Here is a 26,811-nt window from a genome sequence, read left to right on the forward strand (position 1 = left end):
TGTGTTTGTACACTTGCAAGTTGGCCAGCTCGTAAATGCAACAGTAGGGACGACTACATTTGGAGGTTAAGCACAGGCTGCATGGTGGCTGGTCATGGTGTGTGCATGTGTTTGTCTACGTTCTCCTCTCGTCCCTTTGATTTGTTTAAACAGCGGTCATCCGCAGACATCCAGCCATGCTTGGCCACATTAAACCTCTTCTACTAATCTGCCACCTCGATTAATGCCAACTAAATAATAGGACACACAAACATATGCACATGCTGTGTAGCACCAACACACATAGGGGAACCCCCCCCCCCAAAAAAAAAAAACAGCACCCGTACACAAGTGATTTGGCATTCAGTGGTCCAGACAGGCTAATCTCTCCAACTGCAGATTGGAGTGTGCTGCAGCCAAGGACTGAGCAATCAGAGCATAACATCACCTCTGCAGAATCGTGGAAATCCAACAGTTTTAATAAAAAGGAGAAGAGGGGAAAAAAAGAAGAGCCTTTATTTTGAAATTAAAAAAGTCTCCGAGCAATATAATCTAATTCTAAGCTTTATTAAAAAATTAAGGTTGCTTATTATATTTTAAACTTGACTTACTTACTTTGGTAATAAATGGCTTCTGGCTCACAGCGCCATAATATTGACACAATCTTGTCATTAAAATTAGCTTAAGCACCTTTGACTCATCATCTTGCCATTGAAATTAGACAGTAAGAGACCTCAGGAAAGCATTTACAGCAGCATAATTAGCTCCATAAGCCAGCTTGCTGGTTGCAGTGCAGCACTGACAAGTTCTAAACAAACAAAACAGCCTCAAAACTTAAATTTAATCAAGCTTGCTTCTTCTTCATTATGCACAGAATTTTAACCCTCCTGTAATTTGGAGTGGAGCATCTCTGAGTATAATTCCTTAATGAGTGTAGAGGAAAAATGACACAATATGTTAATTGCCTCATGCAAGGGGAGTGCAAACATCTAATTTAAGAAAATTAATGTGAGAGGTGGAGCCGCTGTAGTGAAGACTGCAGAGGTCAGGGGGCACCGTCAGCTAAAGGGAGAGCGATGCTCAGATTCAGAAGCAGAAACCGGCTGTGCTGCAAAGTAATAAAGTCTTCAGGATAACTTATCAGCAAAGAAGAGTGACAACATCTGTCTGGGATGTGAATTTAAAAAAATACTCTACCAAGTAAACCAATAAACTAAATGAGAATCAGTTTTTTATAGAGTAGAGAGACAGATGCACAGAATGTGAAGGCAGACTTTTAACATCATCATAAAAACAACATGTAATATTGTAATATTCTATTGATTTCCAGCTTAAACAGTCGGTAAAAATTTACTTTTAATTGAATCAGATATTAAAGTTTGTTTTAATCTGTATTAGAAGTATAAAGCCAGCAACTAAATCATCATAGCATCAGATAATTATGTGAATCAGCAGCTGAAAATCTGGTTTTTGACAGTTTGTTTGTTTTGATGATGGTTTAAATGCTGCTAAGAAGACAGCTAAAATTTACAATTTAATATTTGAGTAAATGTGTCTTGTTTATCAACTTAGGGTGTGGCTTCGCAGTATTAAAACACAACTTCATTAGAAGAGAGCCACAGGTGTTACATCAGAACATTCATAAGATAACCGAGGGTTAAACTGGTGTTTGACGACTTGGAGTAAAGACCGTAGGGCATTTTATGACTTGCTTTTAGCAAATGTTCAAATATGGGCTGAAATATGAAGCCAAGGTAAGAATGTAGTAAATTGCAGTTCTTCTATAGCCACTTGAGACATACTCCAATTTTATAATCTTCAGCACAAGCCCAACAGTAGTAAAACAGAACTCCTGGTTGTGGCCCCCCAGGCCCTACTCGAAGGCTGGAATTCTACTCCTCGACACTGACGGTTGCACCACATCAGCATCCATTGCATTCCAGGCTTATATTAAATCTGTCAATAAAGCAGTTTTTTTCCAATAAATGAGCATCGCTGACTTCGTCCATCACTTATTGACTCTGTAGCAGAGACACTCGTCGATGCCTTTGTTACCACCCCACTGGACAACTGCAATGGGGTCTTGTTCGGGATCAACAGCAAAGCCCTGGACAGACCTCAATATCCCAAAACTGCCAGACATCTAACATGCACTCTGGTGACATATCTATTAACATGACATATTTGTGAGGATAGGTTAATTGATTAATCTAAATTGCCCATAGGTGTGAATGTGGGAGTGAATATGAGAGCGAGTGGCTGTCTGTGTCTCTGTGTGTTGGCCCTGCAACAGACTGGTGACCTGTCCAGGGTGTACCCCACCTCTCACCCTATGACAGCTGGGAAAGGCTCCAGCGCCCCCCGCGACGCTGAAAAAAAGGATAAGCAGAAGCGAATGGATGGATGGGTAACAGAAGGCATGTAACATTAATCAGATACCATTCCAAGCTTTAAGCGAGTGGAAGGAGGGTTTGCCATGTAACTTTCTTGCCCAAATATGTTAAAATGTGAGCCTATCAGGTATCATAGGGCAAGACACAGGGTAAACCCCAGACAGGTTGTCAGTCTGTTGCAGGGTAACACATGGAGGCACATAACCATGAGCCATGGTCAATTTAGAATCACCAAATCCAAGACCTTTTCAAGGTATTGTCCCATAAATATCGTGTTTCCACTATAAGAGTGTTCATACAGATTCATATAACAAAATTCTGCTTTTCTGATGAGGCCAAATAAGAGTTTAAAAAATGACTTCGCTACTTGAGGAAAGAATGATTAAAAAAAGGCATCTGAAAGGGTGTCAGCGGTGCAGAGAAGACCTTAATCTTGTCCTTCTGGCTGGCCATCTTTCTAGCTTTTCATTTTTATTTGACTAATTTATCTAGCCGCGAGGCAGCATCAGCTGTGGTGGATTTCAAAAAATCCACACACTACAGACACACACACTCACACAGTCTTCAGAGGAGCAACCCTATTAGGGAAAACCAGAGACATGGTGCGCAGCTTGTCTCTGCGCATCAGCATTAGAATTTCAAAGTAGCTTTTGATTGTTTGATCTCATATCCAAAAATGATTGTTGGTAATAAAAAACAAGTATGAGAAAAAAGCAATTAACATAAAGCTGCAGCTCTATTAATATCCAGTTTTCTCTGTAGTCTCGTGGCTGGTTGTGATCCATAATTAACGGTGAAGAGATCCCATTTTCACCTTCTGCTGTGGTTCCCCACTAGACCAGCTCTCTGGAGAGCGCAGCAGAGAGAGGGAGATAGCAATGAACAGATGATACTTCACACAGAAAAGCTAGAAAGAGACTTTTTTTTTCTAGTATTACAACCTGACAGACTTGACACTTTTAATATCTTTATATTATGGCTCAGTTCATAAATTCGTTTTATGTTAAGTCACAGTAAATCCTGATCATTTAAAAAGGTGGTTATAAACAAAGATGTGTTGAAAGATGTCAGAAAATTCTCTTTGAAATATGCATATTCACATCTATGTCACACCCATATCATATGGAAGTCCTGAGTAGGGCTGTGCGATATGACCAAAATCTCATATCGCGATATAAGACATATATCGTCCCGATAATGATATAAATCACAAAAATTTAACATTTCCTGTAAATTCTGTGAATCTCGGGCAGCTCGTCTTGCGGGAAGTGTTTCCAGCTGCGCGTCATGTAGCTGGAGTCGAGTGTTTTAACCGATGCATGAAACGATACATTTTTAGACATAAGTTGTAACGGCCGCCGTTTTCTTTGTGAGTATTTATTACACGGCGTGCTGCGGGGAAAAGCCTGTTCTAACGTTTGAGTCTAAGGTTTATTTTTTAGCACCTGGCGGCTCTTTTTTAATTCTCATCCGTAAATAATCTGCTCTTTTACGTAATTCAGTTTATTTTGAAAAGTCTCAAAAGGATCTTGAGCTTTATTGTGAAAGGTTTATGTGGAACATAAACAAGAGGACTCGCGATGCTGTTGTCGTTGTTGCTAACCACAACGCATAAAAACAGGCGCTTGTCCGTCAGTAGTGTGGTTATATTACATATAAGAGAGAGAGAGAACTTTAAGAAATTAATATAGACAGTACAGTGACCATCAGAACGATGAAAAATATTGCCGTAAACAGTTTATTTTGCGACACCACGAAACAAACAATAGTGTAAAATGAAACGATAGATGTTTTTATATCGTCATCCGATATGTAAATGGTAAATGGCCTGCATTTGTATAGCGCTTTTCTAGTCCATAGGACCCCAAAGTGCTTTACACTACATTCACACACACATTCACACACTGGCGATAGCAAGCTACATTGTAGCCACAGCTGCCCTGGGGCGCACTGACAGAGGCGAGGCTGCCGGACACAGGCGCCACCGGGCCCTCTGACCACCACCAGTAGGCAAACATGGGGTTAGTATCTTGCCCAAGAATATTTGGCATGCAGCCTGGGATCGAACCACTGACCTTCTGATTAGTGGCTGACCTGCTCTGCCACCTGAGCTACAGCCACCCCATAATCGTTATCGTTATATCAAAAAGCCCTAGTCCTGAGTGACGTCAGCAGACCGGTAGCATAATGTGAGCCGGGCACACTGTCACAAGCACTCACACTAACACGGTCTATATTGACCTGGTAGCATCACACAGTTGCCAGATTTGACTCTGGAGACCATTTAAATACAGTGAACTCATTGCCATGTTCAACAACGTAGTTTGAGTTGATTTGACCTTTGTGACACTGCGTGTTAGCCATCAAAGGAGGATACACAGTGGTCATAAGGACATGGATATGGTCAGTAGCAACACTCAGGCAGCAGTTGTGTTTAAAACCTCCCACCAAAACTAGAACCCTGAATCACTGACACAAGGCAGGATGTTGTTTATGAGCCCATTACCCAAATGTCACAGCAGAAGTCAAGACTCATCAGACCAGGCAATGTTTATCCAGTCTTCTATTGTCCAGTTTCCTGTTCTTAGCTGATACTAACAGTCCCAATGTGGTCATCTGCTGCTGTAGCACATCTCTTTCAAGAGATGCTCTTCTGCATACTTTGGATGTAAGACGTGTTTTTCGAGTTCATGTCCCTTCCTTTCAGCTCAAAGCAGTTGGGGCATTCTTTTCTAAACTCTGGCATCAAGAAGGAGAACTGGATTGTTTTCTCTTTTTCAAACTATTAAACCCTAGAGGTGGTTGTGTGTTTCTAAAATAATTAGACCAGCCTGTCTGGAAACAACGATGCCATGTTCAAAGTCACTTAAATAACAAATCACCTTCCCACTTTCATGCTTAGTTTGAAGTTCAGAAGTTCACCTTGACCGTGTCTACAATGTATTAAGCTGCTACCATGTGATTGGCTGATGAGATATTTGCGTTAATTGGTAGATTAAAAAGTGTATCTAATGAATTGACCACTGAGTGGATTCCTGTTACAACAAGGCTCACACAAACAGCTCAGCAATCAGCTTGTAGTTCATATAATGCAAAATTTACATGAGATAAACATGGCTGTACTATCCATCTCTCCCCTTAAGGAGCAGCAGTTTATCTCTCTAATAATCAGGTTGACACTAAACACATCAACACCAAGAAATCATAAAAACAAAGAAATCAGCGCTATTGATTGTCCTGGTTAATTTTCTGCTTGATGGTTTTCTGAAGCCAAACTGAGTTTGCGAAGCTTAGAACTATATCTGTGTGAGTAAGTGTGTCTCAGAGTCACGTATATCATCTGACATAAATGATACAGTGGGAAATTGAGGTTGGAGATTGATCTGTAAGCTTCAGGTATCATCTGAAGGAAAATAGAAAAGACACAATTGGCCCTTAGAGCTAAAGAAGGAAAATGAGATTTTGTCACTGACAGACTAATCTGTTGTTTTTCAGATTAAGGTCAGTATTGAGGTCATGTATTACAGAAAACCCCCAACTTCTTTACCAAAAACAATGAATGCATTGCTTATATACATGTGGTAGACAGTAACTACTTGCACTACTAGCTGTAAAAATGGCTGTTGCCTGATACTTTGAATGCTGCACTTTAATTCTATTAGAATTTTCTGATTTAACCATGTGCTTAAAGAAGTAATTTATTTTATATAACTGCACTGTAAATAATGATGGGAGGAAAACTGAGCCGGATCTTTCACGTTCCAATAACAATAATTTCTCTCCACTGTGCAACTTTTCACTTATTATATCCTCAATCATCCAGAGGAAAGGACAGTAAAAAGAAAATAGCCCTCAGGAAGAATGAGGGAGACACACAGTTAAAGACAGAGAAATGTGGAAATTAACCAACAGTGCAGTGAGCATTGCAAATGTGCTGTGATATGAGACCAGCTCTCATAAATATTGTAGCAGAGTGTCAAGCAGCCTGCCAGCAACCAACATACTGCTCCTCACACTGATAAAACAGGGCTAAACAATCACTGCGCTGGAAACATACACACCTGTAAGTACACACACACGCACGCACACACGCGCGCACACACACAGGACAAAGCTGTTCAAGAATCCTCAATGTTTATATCAAGCTCTATATTTCACTTGTCATTTCTCAGGAAAGACTCTGCACAACATAAAATATTAAAGACAGATGATAAGGTCAAAAATCTGACTATTTAAATTGACAACAACTGGATTGTCGGTAAGCACCTTTTTTCAGATGTTAAACACATTACTGATTTATCATCAGGCTCATGTGTGAAATGTGTTGGCAGTGATTTGGTCAGAGCAACGTTTGCATTCATTATCTGGACACTCCAATGAGTTGATGATCTATCTATGTATATACATATACATACATACATATACAACAACAAACAAACACAAATGCACACACACGTTTAAAATGAGCTACTCTTGAACATAGCTTGTTCTGCCCCTTGTCACAGCATGGTGGGTTTATTACAGCTTTATAGCTGTAGGATGATCAGACTGTATATGTCCTACCACTGTGATGCCATTTTCTAATAATATTTTTTAGTTATAATATTTAAATGCCGCTTCAAGTAACTACCTAATGCCAACAACCTTGGTACATAATATAAACACAAAGACGCATATCTATGAAGTAGTGGTGATTAACATGTAAGCAAATTCTACAGTTTCACTCCCAAAATGCTCCAAAAGGCAACAACACCACAAATTAGCTAAGGGTATACCCAGAAAACAGCTAGTGGCCTCAGAGCAGCCATGGCTCCAATCACGCATAACGCTAACCCCTTAATACAGTGATACAGACGGGGTGAGTTATAAAAGATTCACCACACATACTGTTGTTATAAAGCTGTAAAAATAGTTCTTTCATCTTTAAAGTCACTTTAACATTGGACTTTATTGGGATTGACTCTCTTTAGAAGACAGCCTCTGGTGGCTATATTAAGAACTGCGGTTTTCAGTGTTTCGTGTTTGCTTCATTAGCGTTTGCCTGCCAGATGTGTGCTAATGCCAGTTTACTGTCATTGCAACACTGCTGTTTGTTATACTGATTAGCAGCAGGGGAGCTCATTTTGTTTGGACTGTTTAAAAAAAACAGCAAGTCTGTTAAAGTTTTCAGCACACACATCTTTTAGAGTCTCAGGTACATAATTAGCAGCTTATTTTGTGTTTTTATATATATATATATATATATATATTTTCTGTTTACTTTCTGCAACCAGAAATGTTCTTCAAGCTTTTCTCTTCGGCAGAGACGCTAATGCAAACTCAAAGTCACATACTGGCTCAATCTGCAATCTGGACTCTATTCATTAAAATCTGTAAAAACCAAACAACAATTAGTTTTGCATACACCATGTGAGAAAAACGTCACTAACTGAACATAAAGGTTTACTCCACTTAAGAAGATTACGAATAGTCCTAATTGAAGGCAATTCATTTTTGAAACATCATAAATCTTAAAGACACACGTCGTCATCATTTAAATGGGGAAAGTTAATTTGCAAATGAAAAGATCAGCATTTTCTGCACGATGACAAAACAGCAGTGGAGGAGAAAAGGGGGAAGAGCAAGAACCAACAAGTGTATTTAAACACAATAGCTCCCTGTGGTACATCTATGGATTACACTAGTAACAATAGACTATTATCACAGCTGTCCAAAACCAACAGTGATTCCTCCCTGATGACACAAACATAAAACACAAAGTGTGATAAAGAGAATAAGGGTTACTGCCAAAAAACAAAACAAAAATCCCCCCAAAAAACATGTCAAACAGCGCAGCATGGGATTGATTTGGAGCCTAAATTGTTTTTGCATGTGTCTGCGAGTGTGTTTGGAGGAGGGTCAGAAGTAAATATGAAATGATGTGGCATCTGTTCTGGCTTTAAGTGATATATCACTCTATTCCACTCCGTTTAGCATCACTTCGTCTGAGTTAATTGGCTCATGAGGAGCACTAATTAAGGGGAATGGCCTTGTTTATCGTCATGGCGATGCTCGTTAAGCAGAGAGATTTTTTTTTTCCTTCCAGTACTCATGACATTAACCCACCCTTCACAACTTGTGGGTGGGAAGTAGTATCAGTGTTTACCCTTTGATGTGTCAGCTGCATCTGCGTTTCTGTGCAGCAGAATCAAGTGCACACACAGCTTGACAACGCTCTGCATGTAATGTATACAAATGCATATGCACACAATGGCACACATAAAAACGCATTACAAACACACAGGCAATACATTATCCAAGATGTGTCCTACCTCTCTACGCCGTGAGGCCCAGCAGGTCTGTTTGATTTTCCAAACTACAGCAGCCACCAGCAACAGCGACAGGAAACAGCTGGACAGAGGAGACAGACAGATGATAAATCAATCCAAAATCAATGATTTCTCAGTAGTGCATGAACAAGAATATGCAAAAAAACAAAACAACAACCCATCAGGCAGCATTAGATGGAAACAATTTAAAGAACCGCTTTACTTCTAGGAATAAAAGGTTATACAAGAAATGTTAGCATTTCAAGTAACCAGCAGTTGATGTGGCACGAATCAGAACAGATGGCTTTCAACCAAGAGACTACATGGGTTGTTTTTTTTTTATTATTATTCTGCTTGTTAGTCAAAATATTACAACTAAGTGCTTGACGTCACTCAAGGTGACAAAATAGTCAGTGAAACAAAAGAAAAATCATTGTGTTCATGCTTATAATTAGCTTTTCAGCTGTTAATGTTTTCTTTTTATTTGTTGGGGTTATCCTGCGTCCAGTATCTGTGGATAACACAATCATTTAAGCTCTCACTATAAAAATACAACCATAAATGGTTGCATTTCCACACTAATTTCCTCCCCTTTACCTCCATTTCTTGCAGACCATAGGCTAAAAAGGAGAGAGGAATTCTTGAGAAATATGTGGCAAGATACAAAACCGCAGCGACCACAGGCAGCTGGGGATTTTAGGACACAAAAGGGGCGGCAAGAGGGCAATGAGCGACATGATGCTCTCTAACAAAGAACAAGGTTTCATTTACACACAGATGCGCACACACATCCACACATTCTGTTACAAAGTTCAATGTCTGGAGGCCAAAGTTATCAGGCCAAACACAAAGCTTCTCTCTCAAGCAGAACTTCTGACAGCAACTCAAAACAAGCACACCCAAAGACTTAACAACAGGAAGTCCCTGAGAAAGTGCTGAGGACAGCAGCTTCGAAACAATCCTGCTCTTCATCTGTTTCTGTGTGTGTCAGTGCGTGTGCATGTGCTCTCCCATCTCTCAGTATGGAGATGACAGCATTGTAAAGGGTATTAGTGTTGTAATGAGCGTGACATTTTCAGACCAATTGTGGCGAGGAGACTGCTGTCATGGCCTCTTCAGTCCACTGACTTTTCAGTTGCATTCAGAGACATCGCAACCAGGAAATCCCCTCCGGTGGTGAGGACAAGATGCTCATTGCTGCTGCTGGATGAAAACCATCCACTTTAAAGATTCTTGCTGCTGACTTTTGCAGATTATGAAAGCTTTCATCTAGCATCACAGTGTCTTTCATGTCTTCGGTTAAAACAAACATGGTGCAAACACCTACAGTACTGACCAAAAGTATTGTGTCACCTTTCATGGCTTTAGATTTAGTTCTCAAGGAGTAAGACTTTTTTTCTGAATGTCTATCAAAGTGAGCTGAGTGTAAATGTGAAGCCTCAATTTACTATTCAATCTACATCCCTACCCCCACCTATGGTCACAAACTGTGGGTGTGACCGAAAGAACAAGATTGCGGATACAAGCGGCAATAATGGGCTTCCTCCGAAGGGTGGCTGGACTCTCGCTTACAGATAGGGTGAGAAGTTCAACTATCCGGGAGGGGCTCAGAGTAGAGCCACTGCTCCTCCACATCGAAAGGAACCAGTTGAGGTGGTTTGGACATCTGACAAGGATGCTTCCTGGGTGAGGTGTTCCAGGCATGTCCCACCTGGAGGAGGCCATGGGACAGACCCAGCTGCTGCCCCCGCGACCCGGCCACGGATACTTGGAAGAAGATTGATAGACCATCCGTCCATCCATCCATCTAAGAGTTTTGTTGGACGTTGGCTGCTTTTTCACTGATTTTCAGTTCAGTCACTGAACTTTTTTTTGTTGAACCAATGATTTGTGACTTATTCAAGCAGCAGGCAGCTTAGCAAAGAGCCAATTACTAACTGTATCTTTAGATTTTATATTACTACCAGCCTGTCATCAAAACACTTTTTTCTGTTCCTTTAGTTGAAACTATGAAAAAGCCAAAGATAGCACAGTCTAAAATAAATAAAATAGTATTTTTGTACTATGGAGATGATTCCCAAAGAGCTATTCGCTGCGTTTCTCACCATTTTGTCTTTAAAAAAGTTAAGAGAAACTAGAAAAGGGGAGAACAGAAGAAATAAAAGTCATGTCCTTAAAAAAATTGGGGGAAAAAAAGCAAAGATCTGACAAAGGACTTGAGAGATGCAGCTTGACCTTCAGTTAATCCCTCTACTGTTCACTGAAGTCTCCTCAGAAATGGTCATAGTGGATGGGTGGCTGTCAAGAAGTTCTTCTTAAGGAAGAGATAAGGTTGCGGTATGCTAAGGTACAGAAGAACTAAAATAAAGATCAGTGGCAAAGGGTCATAGGGAGTGAAGAATCCAAATTTCACGTGTGTTTCAAATTATTGTCAGTGTGTATGGCAGATACAACAGTATCTAGAGCCATCTGTAAAACACAGTGGTGCCTCTGTCATGGCTGATTTCAACCAGTGGCTTTCTTGTCAAAACTGATGGAATTAGGAGCACGTACAAGTACTGTCAGATTTGAATCCATCATGCAATACTATCTGGAAAACATCTGATTGGCAACAGATTTTTCTCACAGCATGAAAGTGATCCCTAATACATTAGCAAAACAGCGTATCTGGGAAAAAAAACCCACATGGTCGGTCATTACTGAAGCAGTGGGGAATTATCTTGACAGAGAGAAGGAAGAGGTAGCTAACATAGAAATGTGCTTAGAAAGGCTCATTCTATTATTAATTGTGTGAACCATCCACTTCACAGTGAGTTTGAGTTGTTGCCTTCCGGCCGCCGTTTTAGAGTACCTCCGAGGAGGACTAAAAGACTCCAGGTCTCTTTTATCCCTACTGCGTCTTGTCTCCTTAATGGCAAATAATTGTCCTTGAATTTTCTATCATTATTATTGTTATTATTGTTTTATAGTATTGTTCTGTTTGTTCTTATCCTCCTGCTGCTAAACTAATTTCCCCTTGTGGGACAATAAAGAAATTGAATTGAATTGAATTGAATCCTTCAAGAAGTCTGGAGAACCATTTCTGAAGGCTATTTAAATAAATTATAAAAAAGCTTGCCTCAAAGAGTTCAGCCTTTGTTGAAGTACAAAGGTGGTTGTAGTGAATACATGACAGACTGATGCAATATGTATTTTGTGTCTTTCCATTGCCCAAAGATTGTATAATAATAAACATAAAATGCTTGTTTTATTGGCTTAAGTGGTCACCAGTTAGACAAACTTGATTTTTTTAAATGACACAACACAACATTATTTTTGGTGTATTCACAGCTAACTGGAGAACCACTTGAACCATCAGCATAACATGATCCTGATTTCACAGGCTCAACAACCCCCACACCGGATAGTACCGGACCCCCATTACAGCAACTATTCACCAGAATAATTACTGCAAAGACATACACACTCAGTAACTCCACTGCAATGATTTCCCATCCTCTAAATTCTAAAAACACTCCACTGGCTCAGATTCAATCGGGCACATGATTCCCAATTTAATCTGTTTTACCTCAGCTCACCATTAATGGGCCACAGGGCCTGAGCTTAGCCATCTAACCAATGAAGCAGAATGGCTAATTGTGGCTCTTACAATTATTAGGGAGGAGAAAGAAGAGGGGAGGATAGGGTTGTCCTGTGGGTTTGTTAACACTCGACTGAGCTTCTTGATAGGTTTAGTTTTAAGACTGTTCAGCTACAGGTAAGAACAACTGAAACGATTAAACAGCCGAGGGATGTGTAAGAACGACTCTGGGTCCCACAGCTTTTATTCCTTCTTTTTTAAGTGACTCAGCCTTTGGCAAATAAATGTAGAAAAGCACAGTTCATACGACAGACACAAGAGCACACACATGCAGGGAAGTACAGTGAATCATTCTGTGCTATTTGCTAAAGCAGCAAATCAACTCTAAGTGTAGGGACAGGCTGAGGGCATGAGTCATGAGAGAGAAGCTGCAGGTTCTCTAACTGTAATGTTTTCAATGTGTGTGTTTGTTTGTTTCTAAGCCTTGATTTTGGCACTTCAGCAAAGGAAAGAATTATAATTTATTTTTAAAGCACTCTTTAAAATAAACAGTTACAAAGTGCTGCACAGTCTGGATGAAACCATTTAAGTTGACTCATTTGGTCTCTGCAATAAGTTATCTGGTCTGTCTTCCAATTAATCACATATGGAACACCAGCATTTCCCACTGGGAATCCGTAACTATCACTTTTCAACATGCAAATATAACCTGATCATTTTGGTGCCCAGACCTAATCAAACAGCAAGTGAAGCAAAAATAAAAAGAGTGAGTGAGTGCAAGGTGCTCCACACTGTAAGGTAAATATCTTACAAAGTTAGACAATGTCGGTTGTCTAACGGTTCCCTGTGAACCAGCACTCATTTTAAAAGAAAGAAGCCTCTTGAAGAACTATGCCCACAGAGAGAGCAGTCATCTTTCATGGCAGGAAAGGGGAAAAATGCACTGATGTGCTCGTGTGTTATATTATTTATCATAATATTTGGCAGGTTGGACCACTGGTTTATCCCACTGCCACTCAGTCAGCTTCCTTATACTGACTTGAGTGTAAAATCTGAAAAATTTAGTAACTAGGGACGATGCTGAAAAGATCAATAGTTAAATTCGTAGCTATCTGCACTTGAATGTAAAGCCATGCCTGGGTCTGTCCAAATTTCCTTACCTGGGAGGCAACCTAGTCAGATTTTCAGTCAGCTGCTCTAAAGTTCAGCTCTGCTCTGAGTCCCTCCCAAATGAGCAAGCACCCTCACCCTGAGCCTGAGCACAGATACCCTGCAGACGAAGCTCATTTCCGCCGCTTGTCTGCAATCTCATTCTTTCGGTCACTACCCAGATATTTGATCAAAGAGAACACCACAGAGAATTTAACTCGAAGTGGATGTTGGTCATGGTGGTCATTTTGAAATGACATGGGCAATTTCGGGGAGTCTCATGAGCCACTCACTTCTGAGTAGCGACTCTGCTGTTTTAGGGGAAAAGAGAGAGAATGAAACTGATTGCTAATCAAGCGAGTCAGAGCTGGGAGTAATTGGACAAAGCTGCGCTGCGGTGTCACCAATTAGCATCTGAGACTGTGGAGAGGAGCAACATAAATGCTGTTTAATTATGGCCATTCTCCTTCATTTGGATATGAAAAAGAATGTGCATGGAGGATGGATGAAGGGTGGGAGAGACGGGAAGATGAGGAGAGGAGAGTTTTTAAACTGTAGATTCTTTGTGGAAGAAAATTTTACAACTACTCCGGGAGTCTTTAAACATCTGGGCCTAATTTTCAAAAGCACATCCAACACAGATCGATATGAGTCATTACGAGACTGTATTTACACTTAAAACGATGCCACTTTCAAAATATCACATAAAATTAATAATGGCTGAGCTTTTTCTCCAGCTATTGTTTAATACTGCAGCATTTCAGTCTTTTCTCTTTTCCCCTCTGCCCTCATGTCGCCAACTTTGATTCTGCTTCAAATTTTTGGACTATAATTAAAGCTGCAGTAGGCAGAAATCTAGAACTGAAAAATAAAAACCCTTAAGGATTTGAAAATAGACAGCCCTTCTCCTGCAGCAGTTCCCCCTCTGTATTAAGGCTGCTTCATGCAGGCTTTTGGCTTCATACAGGATTCAACTCTGAGTGGGTAAAAGTACTCTACTTAATCGGCTGCACCACAGTTTCTATATTTACATTAATTATAATATGATAAGACTGTTGTGGATTTTTGACCAGCAATGCTGAAAGAAACATGATGCCTTTTCACATCACACTGTCACACAATTCTTCAGGCAGCAATGGAGGCCAGGTTCCATCACCTATCTCTGACAAAATATGTTTATAACTAATTTGCCTCAATTGATTTTGAAGGACACTTAATTGCTCAATTACTGAATTAACTGTTGAATACTCAACAGATGTTTGTAGATCACTGTCATGCACAAAGCAGTGTTGGCCCAGAACTCAATCTTTCTCCAGCCTTAACCGAGAGATTTGATTGCCTAAACCGAATTTAAAGCTGTTGAACCCTTTTTAGAAGTTTGGAGTGGTTATTGCAGAGATAGAAATTAAATGTATTTTTAGGGTAATAAGTAATCTGGGTAAATCAGATCACTAACTGACATGCAGATACATGTTCAATATTTACTTTCAGTCCTGATTTTTGCCTTAGCTGCATATCTTTCAATTTTCTCTGCATTCCCACTGCCAGACTGCATCTCATCACTCTGCCTTCTGCCTAAAGGCTACCCCCCACATACACACACAAAATGAGAGTCATGACTAAGGCTCTTTGGTACTTGCACACTGCAACACAAGCCAAGAAGTCCAGACTTGTGACACACTCAGAATCTACAGCACCGCATGTGGACATGGTAAGGACAACATTTGACGATAGACTGCATTTCATTTATCAGACTTCTTAGTTTTTCTTCAATTACCCTAAAGTGTTGTCAAAAAATATTCAGATACTAATAACTAACAATTAATCTCTGAACAGATAATCCATCCAATACCGAACAGTTTTCACCTCTTTCAGTTTTACACACAACTTCATACAGCATAGATGGAACACACTGCCCCACCCCTACCTCCCAGCTAAAGTAGTTCACTTTTCAAAACACAGAGATCTAATCTCTAAAGAGAATCCTGGGTCTGCCCCGGGGCTTCCTCCCAGTAGGCTATGCCCAGAAAACCACCTCTAGGAGGCATTGAGAAGGCATCCTAGTCCAATGCCCAAACCACCACAACTGGCTCCTTCAATGTAGAGGAGCAGTGGCTCTACTCCACCCACTCTTCAAAGGAAACTAATTTCTGCTGCTTGTATCGCAACCTCATTCTTTCGGTTACTACCCAGAGCTCGTGAGCAACGTAGATTGACCTCTTTGCTTGACTGTGGCCATGGTGTTCTTTGGATCATATTTAGCATTTATCTTCCTTCAAACACAGCAGGTGTTCTTGGTGACTTTGGTCCTACCTGCATTCAGAACTTTAACAAGCATCTTCCCGTGTAGTTTTGGATTGATCTACCATCTCTCATGATCATCCTCACGTATGAGCCCAAGAGAAATTGATAGTCATTCTGCATTTATTCCATTTCTGAATAACCAACAGTTCTCCGAACTTCTTCCTTAGAATCTACAATCTTGTCCATGACATCATCTGACAACTCTTTGGTCTTGCCAATGATGGTGGTGATTCTGTGTACAGGTGTGCTTTATTCACACAAGCTGAGATCAGTATTATCTGTAACTGATTGACTGTAATCTATTATGCAAAGTATATTACAATGTATGTCTATTGTGTAATGGCAGATGGGCACACAGCCGTTTATAACTTTTATGTAATGTTATGTGTCTGGATCTAGTTAATATTCTGTCTCTCTACTTAACAATGAAGCTACCGCAGAGCCTTTTCATACATTTGTAAGTGAACAAACTTCCAAACTCAGCAGGGAATGTTGGCATTGTGGCAAGAGTTGGCATAGTGGTAACAAGTCTTATTATTTCATAACCCAATATCACAGACACAAAGGCCACATTGTTCACCTCGTTATGGGAACGAGAACGGGATGGTCTGTTTGCTTTTCGGTTCAACATTGGCAAAAACTGCTGCTCAAAACCCTTTAATGAACTCACCACAACTTAAAGAAAAATAAATGCACATCACATTATATAACATGCTGCAAATAAACCAACAATGGAAAGAAAAGTCCCCTTGTTTTAGCACATATCCTTTTCTCAAGTCTGCAGTGCAGAAGAGAGCAACTCATCAACATAGCAGTAACTAACATGCATACACACATGCAAGAAACTCTCCCGGCAAAACACTGTCCCTGAATGGTGACATCATCTCTCTATGCTGGCCTAAAGGTCACCGATGTCCAGAAGCCGGCCCTGGGCACAAAACGTCTCACTTCCCCACATGGCTGCATAGTGACACACACTCCCACACACACAAGCATGAACACAGGAAAGAGGATACATGTGAACATATACAGGAAATAACACACACACACGCACTAACACAAACAGAGACACACACTTGTCCGACGTCAGAGCTGAGTGGCAGAATCTTGCCTGAAGACAGCAGAGCTCATTCCAGACATCTTTCCCAAAACAGTCTCATTAGATCCAGTGTGGGTCTGCATGACTATGAGCTGTAACACAAACGACTCTCACCCAGTCCAAAAATAGAAAAATAAAAATGACTGGCTGTGTGTTTTCTAATGGAGTTATTGTAAAGGAAAACCATAGATGGAATGGAAATTATTTTTGGATTTAATTATTTCCATTTATCTTAAACAACAAAAAGCAATAATAATATTATTAAACAACGTCCTGCCTCAGAAAGATAAAGGAAAATGCACAGACAGCAGGATGTTGTCCTGTTTCATGTCTATTTGTGCTGATTCCTTTAAATGTCCACAGCAAGCTCTACTGTATATAGACAAATAAACAAGATGGGTAAGCAAGACATTTCATCCCATGTAGCTTCCCATCATCTGTATTCTTGCTGCTTTAAGCTGATTAATGTGTAAATGTGAAACTCATTCTATCTTTTGACTTTTTTTGTGTGCATAATCAACGATGATATACTGCTAGACTGGCTGCTGAACACTGCCTTTCTACTATCGGGTCGTTAAGTCTGACGTCACTAGCCGTGTCTGGGCCTAAGCTCCGCTGCAGGTCCATATATCAAACGATCACTATGGCATTACTGAGAGTTGAAAAACTGTCTAAAGTCTTTCATCTTTAATAAAATGATCAGTGTTCTGCTCTACCAGGTGTAACAATTGAGTTTAACATCCAGGCATCCATGAAAACGGAATTTATGACATTTAACGGAGTTAGAAGTTAGCAGGGAGTTAGCTCGCTAGCTTCTATCTAAATACAATATAGCTATATATAGCTGCGGGCCCCGGTCCGGATGGGCCTGGGCCCCCTTGCCCTGGTGGGTTCCAGAGTGTGGGGGTGCCCACTGGGGTCACCCACCCACACACGCAGGGCTTGGGGTGCAGGTATGTCACGAGGGTGCAGGGAGGCACTCCCCCTCTGTCCCCTTCTGGCCGCCTGTGCCTCAATTTTATTCTGCAACCTAGACATCCACATTACTCACACTCTCACATAACACACACATATAGGGCCTTGGGGGTGGGCACATTTTACAGCATCCAGAGGATGGTCGGTGTATTTGGGGCTCTACTCAGCTCTTCCCAGGAGGGTGGCACGGTCCCCCCCCCCTTTGGTGGTCCTCCTCGGGTCCTTGTACTCTGGGGCCTCTGGATATCTGGGGCCTGGATCTCCTCCATACCTGCTTCATACCCTGGTGGACGGGGCTATGGCTCCCCACACTCCCTAGCAGATCATTACATGGAGAAACCTTTGGAATACAAGCATGCTGATCCACACAGGTGTGCAAACAGGTGTACACACGTGTGTTCACAGCCTTTCTTGGCTGCTGCCTCAAAGCACATTGTGCGCTGTCTATCTTGCATGCTGCACAACATTGTTTATTATTTAGTATCTACTGCTAGCTAGTTTATTGTGATGGTGATGTTTTTTTTATTATGTTGCTCTTTGTTGTTTGCTTTCTCTTCTGTTTTTTTTCTCCATACAGGTGATCCAGGTGTTTTGTTTGTTTGTTTGTTTTTTTCTTTCTTCCCCCCCTTCTCACCGTCTCTTCTCCCCTTTGGTTTTCTTTCTCTCCCTCTCTTTCTTTCATTCTTTCTCCCTGTCCTATCCCCCAGTCATGTCTGTCCCGTTTGTAGCAACTGAAAATAAAATAAATTCATAATTATAATAAAGGTCAATCAAATGGACCAATATGGCAAGGCCATGATGATCCACTTGGTAAAATAAATCCGCTTGGCATCTTTCTTGGCCTCAAGACAACAATTCTGATGGCTAAAGATCCAAACGGGACACAAAAAAAATAAAAAAATAAAAAAATAAATAAATACAATATAGCATGTTCTGACTGCGGGGTTTTGGAAACAAATTAAAACGTACAGCTCTGTTATCACTTCCAACGTAAATGAAGACAGAAAACTAAACAGCAGTGACGTTTGTAGGGTTACTGAAGTTTTGCTAGCTGGTATATAATGATGTGCTACGTGACCGCTAGCGACACAGCTATGTTAGCATAATATACACAAGCTAACTTTTTTTCCACTCGATAAAAGTTAGCGTGAGTGTTCTCGGTGGTCAGGAACAAATGTAATCGCATGGCAGGATGCTGTAAAAGGACCAAACTTCAGCCAGGAGAACAACTGAGATAATCCATCCACAATATGAGGTTAGTCATTCATATACTGCTGCATGGGCTGGGCTGTAGCTACAGCCTAAGGTTTTAAAAACTGAGCTTAAATAAATGATTAGCAGTAATAAAAGCCGAGGGAGGTCAACAGTGATCACTGACTGTTTTAGGAGTTTTTTGAGATTAAATAGAAGAAAATACAAAACATTAAACATGTTAACAACACAAAAGCCATATTAAACACAGACTACTTTAGGCCCGGAAGTAGGATTCGTCACGTCATCACTTAACGACCGGATAGTTATCATAATGTGTGGATAATGTGGAGCCAAATGCAGACTTGCAGACAGAATGAAGAAATGGACAATGAACTTTTATTAGAGTGAGGCAGGTAGTCTAACAAGCAACAAAAAAAACTAATTCCAGAAAACCAAAAATTACAAGTAACAGGGGAAACATAGTTTTACAGCTATAAATCGTATTTCTGCACCAGGAAGATGATTCCAAAGAGCTTTTAGATGAACATTTGGCACCCAATCTCACCACAACAGGCAGCATATGTGCAGTGTGCCATTAAAAATTTTGAGGAAACCAGATAAGTGGAGGACAAAAAAACTACAGCAGATGAATAACATCAAAGTCTTGTCCTTAAGAAATTGGAAAACAAATCCAGCAAAGATGTGACACAGGGCCTAAGCGATGCACCTGGTCCTTGGCACCTGGTTGATCCATCTACTGTTTGCCAAAATCTCAGTGGAAACGTGGCTGTCAAGAAGTTCATAAGGAAGAGAAATGGAGAGGAAAAAAGTGGGGTATGGCAAACTACACAAGACCTGGAATGAAGATCAGTGGCAACAGATCTGATGGAGTGATTAATCCAAATCAGAAAATTTTGGTTCCTGGAGTAGGTCAGGAGAGAGGTACAGCACTGATTATGACAACCATTTGTAAAGCATGTAGAGGAGGCTCTGTCATGGTTTGGGGTTGCATTTGAGGCAGTAGTGTTGGGGATCTTGTCAGAATTAATGGAATTATGAAAATTTGCCAAAAAGATTTCAGGCGATGTTGAAAAATAAAGGTGATCATATCAAATATTGATTCCCAAACTCATTAGAATTATATAAATTCTGTTTTTTTCTCATAATAATAATGGATTGCATTTATATAGCGCTTTTTGGGACCCCTCAAAGCGCTTTACAATACCACTCTCACATTCATACACTGGTGAAGGCAAGCTACAGTTGTAGCCACAGCTGCCCTGGGGCAGACTGACAGAAGCGAGGCTGCCATATCGCGCCATCGGCCCCTCTGGCCATCACCAGTAGGCGGTAGGTGAAGTGTCTTGCCCAAGGACACAACGACCGCGACTGTCCGAGCCGGGGCTCGAACCGGCAACCTTCCGATTACAAGACGAACACCCAACACTTGAGCCACGATCGCCTACATATACACTTTATTTATATGTATGTTTGCATTTGTTTCAGTTCAAACTGTCTGAACAAACACATGTCAAATATCATCAAGGTATATAGTTAAACATGGTAAAACCTCATCTGTGCATTAAGTGGCATTCTGAGAGGCGAACATATTTTTGCTGCTTCTGGGGAGTAAATTGATTTCCAGGTTCTTAGGATTTCCTGGAACTTAGTGGAAAATAAAAAATAAATTAAGCAATACAAAAGATGATTCCTCTTAGGCCTACCCTCTAGAGAGTTGCCAGAAAGTCTATTTTACACAGTTGGATCAAAGCTTGTCATCCAAGTACTGGTAATTTGGTAGTGGGAAATCTTTAATACTCTCCCACATGAAAGACTATAATGCAACTAGAAAAGGAAATGACGAGTTATTTCTGTGGCTCTGGTCACTCTTTTTACACTTAGCCTTGAAAAACTTAATTTTAGAAGGAAAGAATTGCACTGAATGGAAGTGCTCGGTAATATCCCAGAAGCTGTGATTCTCAACTTGATGGCTGTTGATGACCGGTTACTTTAAAAAGACATGCATGTGCACTAGTGAACTACAAGTTACGTGAGCTGTTAACAAACCTACATTCATTTCTTCGTGTTTTATTTAGCTGTTTATCGTCATTGTTATAACCACTATTATTGTATTTATAATGTGTTTTTTAACAACCCAGAGATGATTAAAGACTATGAAGAATCAACCATCTGGACACAAATAGTGTACACTTATAGTCTTCTTACACGTATGCAATAAAAAGTATACCAAGGGCAAGTATGTCATAAATATTACTATATAAATTAATCTTTTAGTGAAAGTTTCCTCACTTGCTATGATGGCTTTATTATAATAAGAGAAACATAACAAATATAGTAAGGAAAAACTCATAGTTAATTTCACTGGATTCTTAGGTTTCAGCATTTTGAGTTTAGATATGAAATTCATATATTTTCTTCAATTCAAGTGAGTGAGAAGGTATGAAAAACAACTATAAAATTCTTATGAGCTTATTAATAATGCACTGGTTTTTCAAAGATTGGGAGCCCACTAATTAGCTGATTTGCAGGTCAAAGCAACTCATTTGGATACTTTTTAAAGTTTTTTGTTTCATGAAACCTAAATTTTTTAAGTATTAAGATTTCGAAATGATTCTTTTAAGAGCAAGCACAGCAACTTTATACATTATACAAACAAAACCCTTCATCTTATTAATCCTGCAGGTTTTCTTCAAGATAAAATTATGTTTCAATCAATTGTGCATCCATGCTCTTTCTTAGCAACCCACACTTCTCCTGCAGAAGGTAACACAGCTGCTGAGGGTGAAGTGTCTTTCCTGAGGCTGCTGCCTCCTACTGTAACTTTGTGACTTCAGGTTAGAGCTCAGTTGAGCAAAGATCTTCTGGGAGCTGAACCACTGAGCAGCAAAAGCCCTACAAGGTGCTCGGCATGAAAGAGTCAGTAAATAAGTAAATATAACAATAAAAAAAAAAAAACTTACCTGAAGAAGGTAACGAAGAACTGCACCAGGTCCATGATGCTGTTGTGCTGAGAGAAAGCAATCTGAGACAAGACAAGAAAGGGAAAGAGAGTGCAAGAGGTTAGTGCAAAATGTACAAGTTTGACTTTTTGCCTCTATATGACCTTTGAACAGCAGTTAAAATGCTGATTTTCTTCTCCTCCCATTTGTGATTGGAACTTTTTCCAACAAAACTTCTTCCTGCAAATGTAAGAACAACACAGACTAAAATCGACACAAGTCACTGCACTGCTTTTTTATTGCTCCTTTTACAGAACACTGGAAACTAAAACAGTATCTGTTAAACATCTTTCTTTATCCAAGGCCAGCATTCAGACCTCTTACAAAAAACCATTGGTTTTATTCCTGCCTTTTACATTCAAACATGACACAAACACAAAGAATACAATGTGATGCACCACCGTATGGGTTGCAGGTTATTATAAGATTAGCCTGTGACTAAAAGCCTCTGGCCTTTTGTGTTCTTCGGTATTCTGCAGCACTTTGTTCAACAATTGAAATTTGACAAACCTACTGCATGCTATAGCTCCACTAAATCAACTGGCTGCATCATCCATCATGTTCTCTGTTCTGGGATGCTGGTGCAGTGTGTGACACTCTGGTGTTCAAAGCCACAGATATAAAACATGTCGACTCAGTCAATGCACACTGTGTATTTATTGTAATTATTGGTAATTGATTTTTCCGCTTGTCTTCAACCATGCAGATATTAACTGGTTTAACTTTAACAGATTATTCTATATTTCAGTAAAGAAAAGCACAATTCCATATTAGTGAATACAACATCCTGGCTGATTATCAAACAATGTTTCTTTATTGCTTGTGGAAACCCAAGCTTCCAATTTACTATGTTTCCAATGTCTGCTATACTAATTAAGGCTCATAAAGTTAAAAAAATATGATATGCCCTTTTTAAAGTGGCCAAAAACTTCATCTAGTTTGTGCATGTTTAAATGAGCCACATTTTTGTACTGTTTTTGCAATATTAAAAGATGTATTATCTATATTTCCACTCGTTTCATCAGCATACACACCCACACATATTCCTAACAGCATGAAAGCCATCCTCACCTCTCACCTCATCTCATCCCTCACTCTGTAACTCAATACAATCCGTGTTTATGAACAGTTGTGTGAGTTTACTGTGTGTTTTTCTGTGTCTATGTAAGATGTGCCTTCTGGCTTCAGAGTACAGTTTTGGCTCTCAGATATGAAAACTCTTGAAAAGCCACTGCAGTCTATGTCTCAAATCCATCATGTTAAGAGGATTATTTATTACAAAAATAATTGATTTTCCATTCACTTTCCTGTCCTGCAGGGACAACAAAAAGCTGATATTTCAGTTACAGTTAGAAGGCACAAAGACTCCTCATATGGATCAATGCTCTAAGATAAATGACCAAATGACCAAGTCAACCAAAGACGAGCGGTTAATGAGGATAATTTAAAAAACAAAAAAAACAAAAGGAATATTGGTGTACAAAAGTAAAACTCTCAACAGCACAAATTTACTGACGGCTACTGGTTGGTGGTTTGTTTGTTTTCACTTATGATTTCATGCCAGCAGCACAACCAGTACAGAAGTACTGGGGAAAAGTAGTAGTCATCATCTTAGAGCAAGTATTGGTGTGCCAGTGCACTGAGCAAAATCACTGCTATTGTTTCGTAGAAAACTAAGAGTAAAGTCTAAGAATTGTAATGACCATCTTAGAGCTTTGATCCATTTAGTAATTAAATGGAGTAATTCAATTAGGAGGTCTGCTTCACAGGAAAACTGATTACCTGTCAGTTTCTTCCAAGCTCAACCAGTATGACTGTTACTAATGGTGTTTCCCAATGTCTTATCCACTCATTTAAAATATGGTTACATTTAAGAAAGTGAGCATTCTTGGTTAAGAAAATACAAGAATGGAGAACTGAAAAGTTGCACAGCAGCAGACCAAACAACAATTGATTTGTCAAAGTCCCACTAAGATGACTGCCAATTAAAAACCTTTTCACAAAGGAGTTTTTTTCAACACCTCAACACGTAATGTGTTTGTATTTGCTGCTATTTTGACATTAACATAAATAAAAAGCTTTTTTTAATGGTTTTACTGAACAAATGCAAATTGTAGCCTTGAAACCTTTAGGTCCTCTTTTAACAGCAATAGCCTTCATCAGATTTAGCCTAAAATTGCTTCTGACACTTCCACATCATCAACTGATGTCTTGATGGCACACAGCAGGCATTTCCACAGACGTCTAAATTAGGTAAAAGTTAGTGACTTGCTTTGGAGTTTCCAAAACTTAAATTTAGTTCTCTCTCAAGCACTCTGTTGAATATTTACTTTGGTTTGGTTTATTGTTTAACCCTCCTGCCATCCTTTAAAAAACTCACACCCATCACCCTAGGGACCATTCTCAGCCACGCCATAAAAAGACCACATATCCATATTTTATTCCACTTTAAATTAGCCAACCTTGTAAAACTACTTCTCCCTGAAATATTCATGTAAAGTTTTAATTATATTTTCGTTGTTTTAACCCTTCAAATCCCAGTGTTATTACATGAGCGCCCTGTGTTATAAGCCCCAAAAACCAAAAAACGAAACTAAATATTTCCACAAAAAACCAGTTGAAGTAATATGTGATTGTCATTATAAGTAGGCCTTTAGATGGACCAAAGATTGGCACCAACATACATTGCAATTTAAAAATTAAAACTTCAAGGCCCTGAGTCTTCATTGACATCCAAGAAAAGAAGAAAAAATAAAATCATATGATGATAATTTGGGGTTGAAAAATAGCGTTTATAATGGAAGTCAATGGGCAGAAAATGGTCCCCAGGGTGATGGGTGTGGGGATTTCTGCTGCTCAGCCATTTTAGGCTGATTTAAGGAATTCACACTGGAATATTAACATTGACAGGTAAAAACTATCCTGTGGCAAGTTTGGTTATATTCCACTGAACACAGTGGAAATGGCAGCCATTTAACACATAGCAGTGGCACAAAAAGGTCCCAAGAAGGCAGGAAGGTTAATTAGATCACCTACAGAATGCGCTCATAAGCTTAAGGAACTGCTGCCCAGATGTTCTTGTGCAACATGTCCTAATGTCATTTCTAATTCTTTGATCCCACAGTGATTGCAAGACAGCCAAACAACTATTCCATGATGCTGCATCCACCATGCTTCTCAGTCAGTTTTTGGCAGTGTCTCTTTTCTTAAAGGAACTTTGTGCATTTTTGCCAAAAACTTCAAATTCTCCTTCACCATCCACAGAGCTTCACCCGTATACAGAATAGCAACAGCCCAACATTTCTTCCATTTGTAAACTGTTTGTCTTATTGTGGATTAATGAACGCCTATGTCTTTAGAATAGCTTTCTTTGCATTTTCAAACCTCCAGGATATTACATAATGATTATATTAAGGCCCTAAGAAAGTTGTTGTGAACAAGGCATAGTTCATACCAACCAATCCTCTTGAGAAGAGCGTACTTTATCAGTATGTGTTTCTTTATAGGAGCTCAACTAAAACATTGCCTTACCTCCTTAACTAGAACATCTGAGACCTGTGTTTTTGTTTATTTGTTGAGTGAGTTTGTGCATAAAAGTGTGACTCGCATGTAGATGAAGATCAAACCATATTATATAAATAACAAATGTGTCATTCATGAAGAAATATCACTTCTTCCAACTGTAAAGTAAATTATGTTTATAAGGACAGCTTATGCTTTTGATATTAAGTGTATTGGAACAAAAAAAAGATATCCGAGGAGAGACTATGACATCTAATTACTATGAGGACATGTTGCCCTCAGAGTTTCTCTTGAAATTAAAAGCTAACTTTAGAATCTGATAAATTCTTAACAATTAAACTTTAGATGTCTTTAAATGTGCATCAGTAGTTTAATAAGAAATCATCCTATGCTAGACAGACCCGCACTTTCTTATTCTTTTTCATTTTTACGTTAAGAGGCGAAAAGTCTTTCATTTTGTACTAATTGTCTTTCAAAGGTGTCAAAATCTTACACTTTCTCTCATGAAACTTTAAGATAATATAAAAGAGGTACAGGCAAAACCACTTATGTACTTAGTAGCACTGAGTAGTAGCACACAGTAGACTGTGAAAAATGAATTTAAAAACATTAAACCACTGCAGCTAACTGGGGTTGTAAATTATAAAATAAATACTGATGGGACGCATCAAAATAACGGCACTGTATTTCAGCCATGTTCAACATGGGGATACCTTTAAATGGCCCTAATAGTCAAAGAGGCTGCGTCTTTGTCTTTGGTGAATCCTTTGAGACTACTTGGGAGGGAAGAGGGAAAGAAATGGGGCAGAATGAGCTTAAGAGGTTTACCAGCACTTGTGCAGCAGGTAAAATGGCCTGACAGTGAAAAAGCTGCAGAAAAGCTGATTTTGGTCCAGTGGGACACAGCATTAATACAGGCATCAGGGAGAAAAGAGCCTGGCTTTGCATTCAGGCTTCTACTGCAGCAGTTTACATCATTCCCCCCTGACAATATAAAGAGTTATTATGAGTGTACACACATACTGCAACAAGGTAAAAGAACAAAACAAAAAACAAACAAAAAAAAAAGCACACATTTACTGTCAAACAATGGATAAACATCCTGTACACTGAAAAACAAATGCAACAAAACAAACACAAACTTGCACAGTGGACAAATTATGATCGCTGCACTTAATGCAGTAAGTTTAAACTGCTCTTAATTTTTCTCTCCCGCACTCATGAGTCCCATACCAGCTCCAGCCAACTACCATCATTTCAATTTACAACAACTGCAGTCGTTAAACAA

The 26,811-nt window shown here is 39.6% G+C and overlaps 1 protein-coding gene across 4 annotated transcripts in view; it reads right to left on the reverse strand.

Annotated features, from left to right (window-relative positions):
* LOC146619643 (attractin-like protein 1) overlaps positions 1-26,811 on the reverse strand; it is a 335,474-nt gene that overhangs the window by 116,733 nt on the left and 191,930 nt on the right. For all 4 annotated transcript variants that reach the window (XM_085368997.1, XM_085368998.1, XM_085368994.1 and 1 more), the window contains 2 exons: positions 21,963-22,024; positions 8,684-8,762 (listed from right to left, as the gene is read on the reverse strand). In XM_085368997.1, the coding sequence (XP_085225123.1) occupies positions 8,684-8,762; positions 21,963-22,024 (141 nt within the window). The remainder of the gene's footprint in view (positions 1-8,683; positions 8,763-21,962; positions 22,025-26,811) is intronic.

This window comes from Diplotaxodon limnothrissa, linkage group LG13, assembly GCF_057381915.1.
Source record: "Diplotaxodon limnothrissa isolate DT_005_m linkage group LG13, D_limnothrissa_male_GT1.1, whole genome shotgun sequence".
NCBI classification, from domain to species: domain Eukaryota; kingdom Metazoa; phylum Chordata; class Actinopteri; order Cichliformes; family Cichlidae; genus Diplotaxodon; species Diplotaxodon limnothrissa.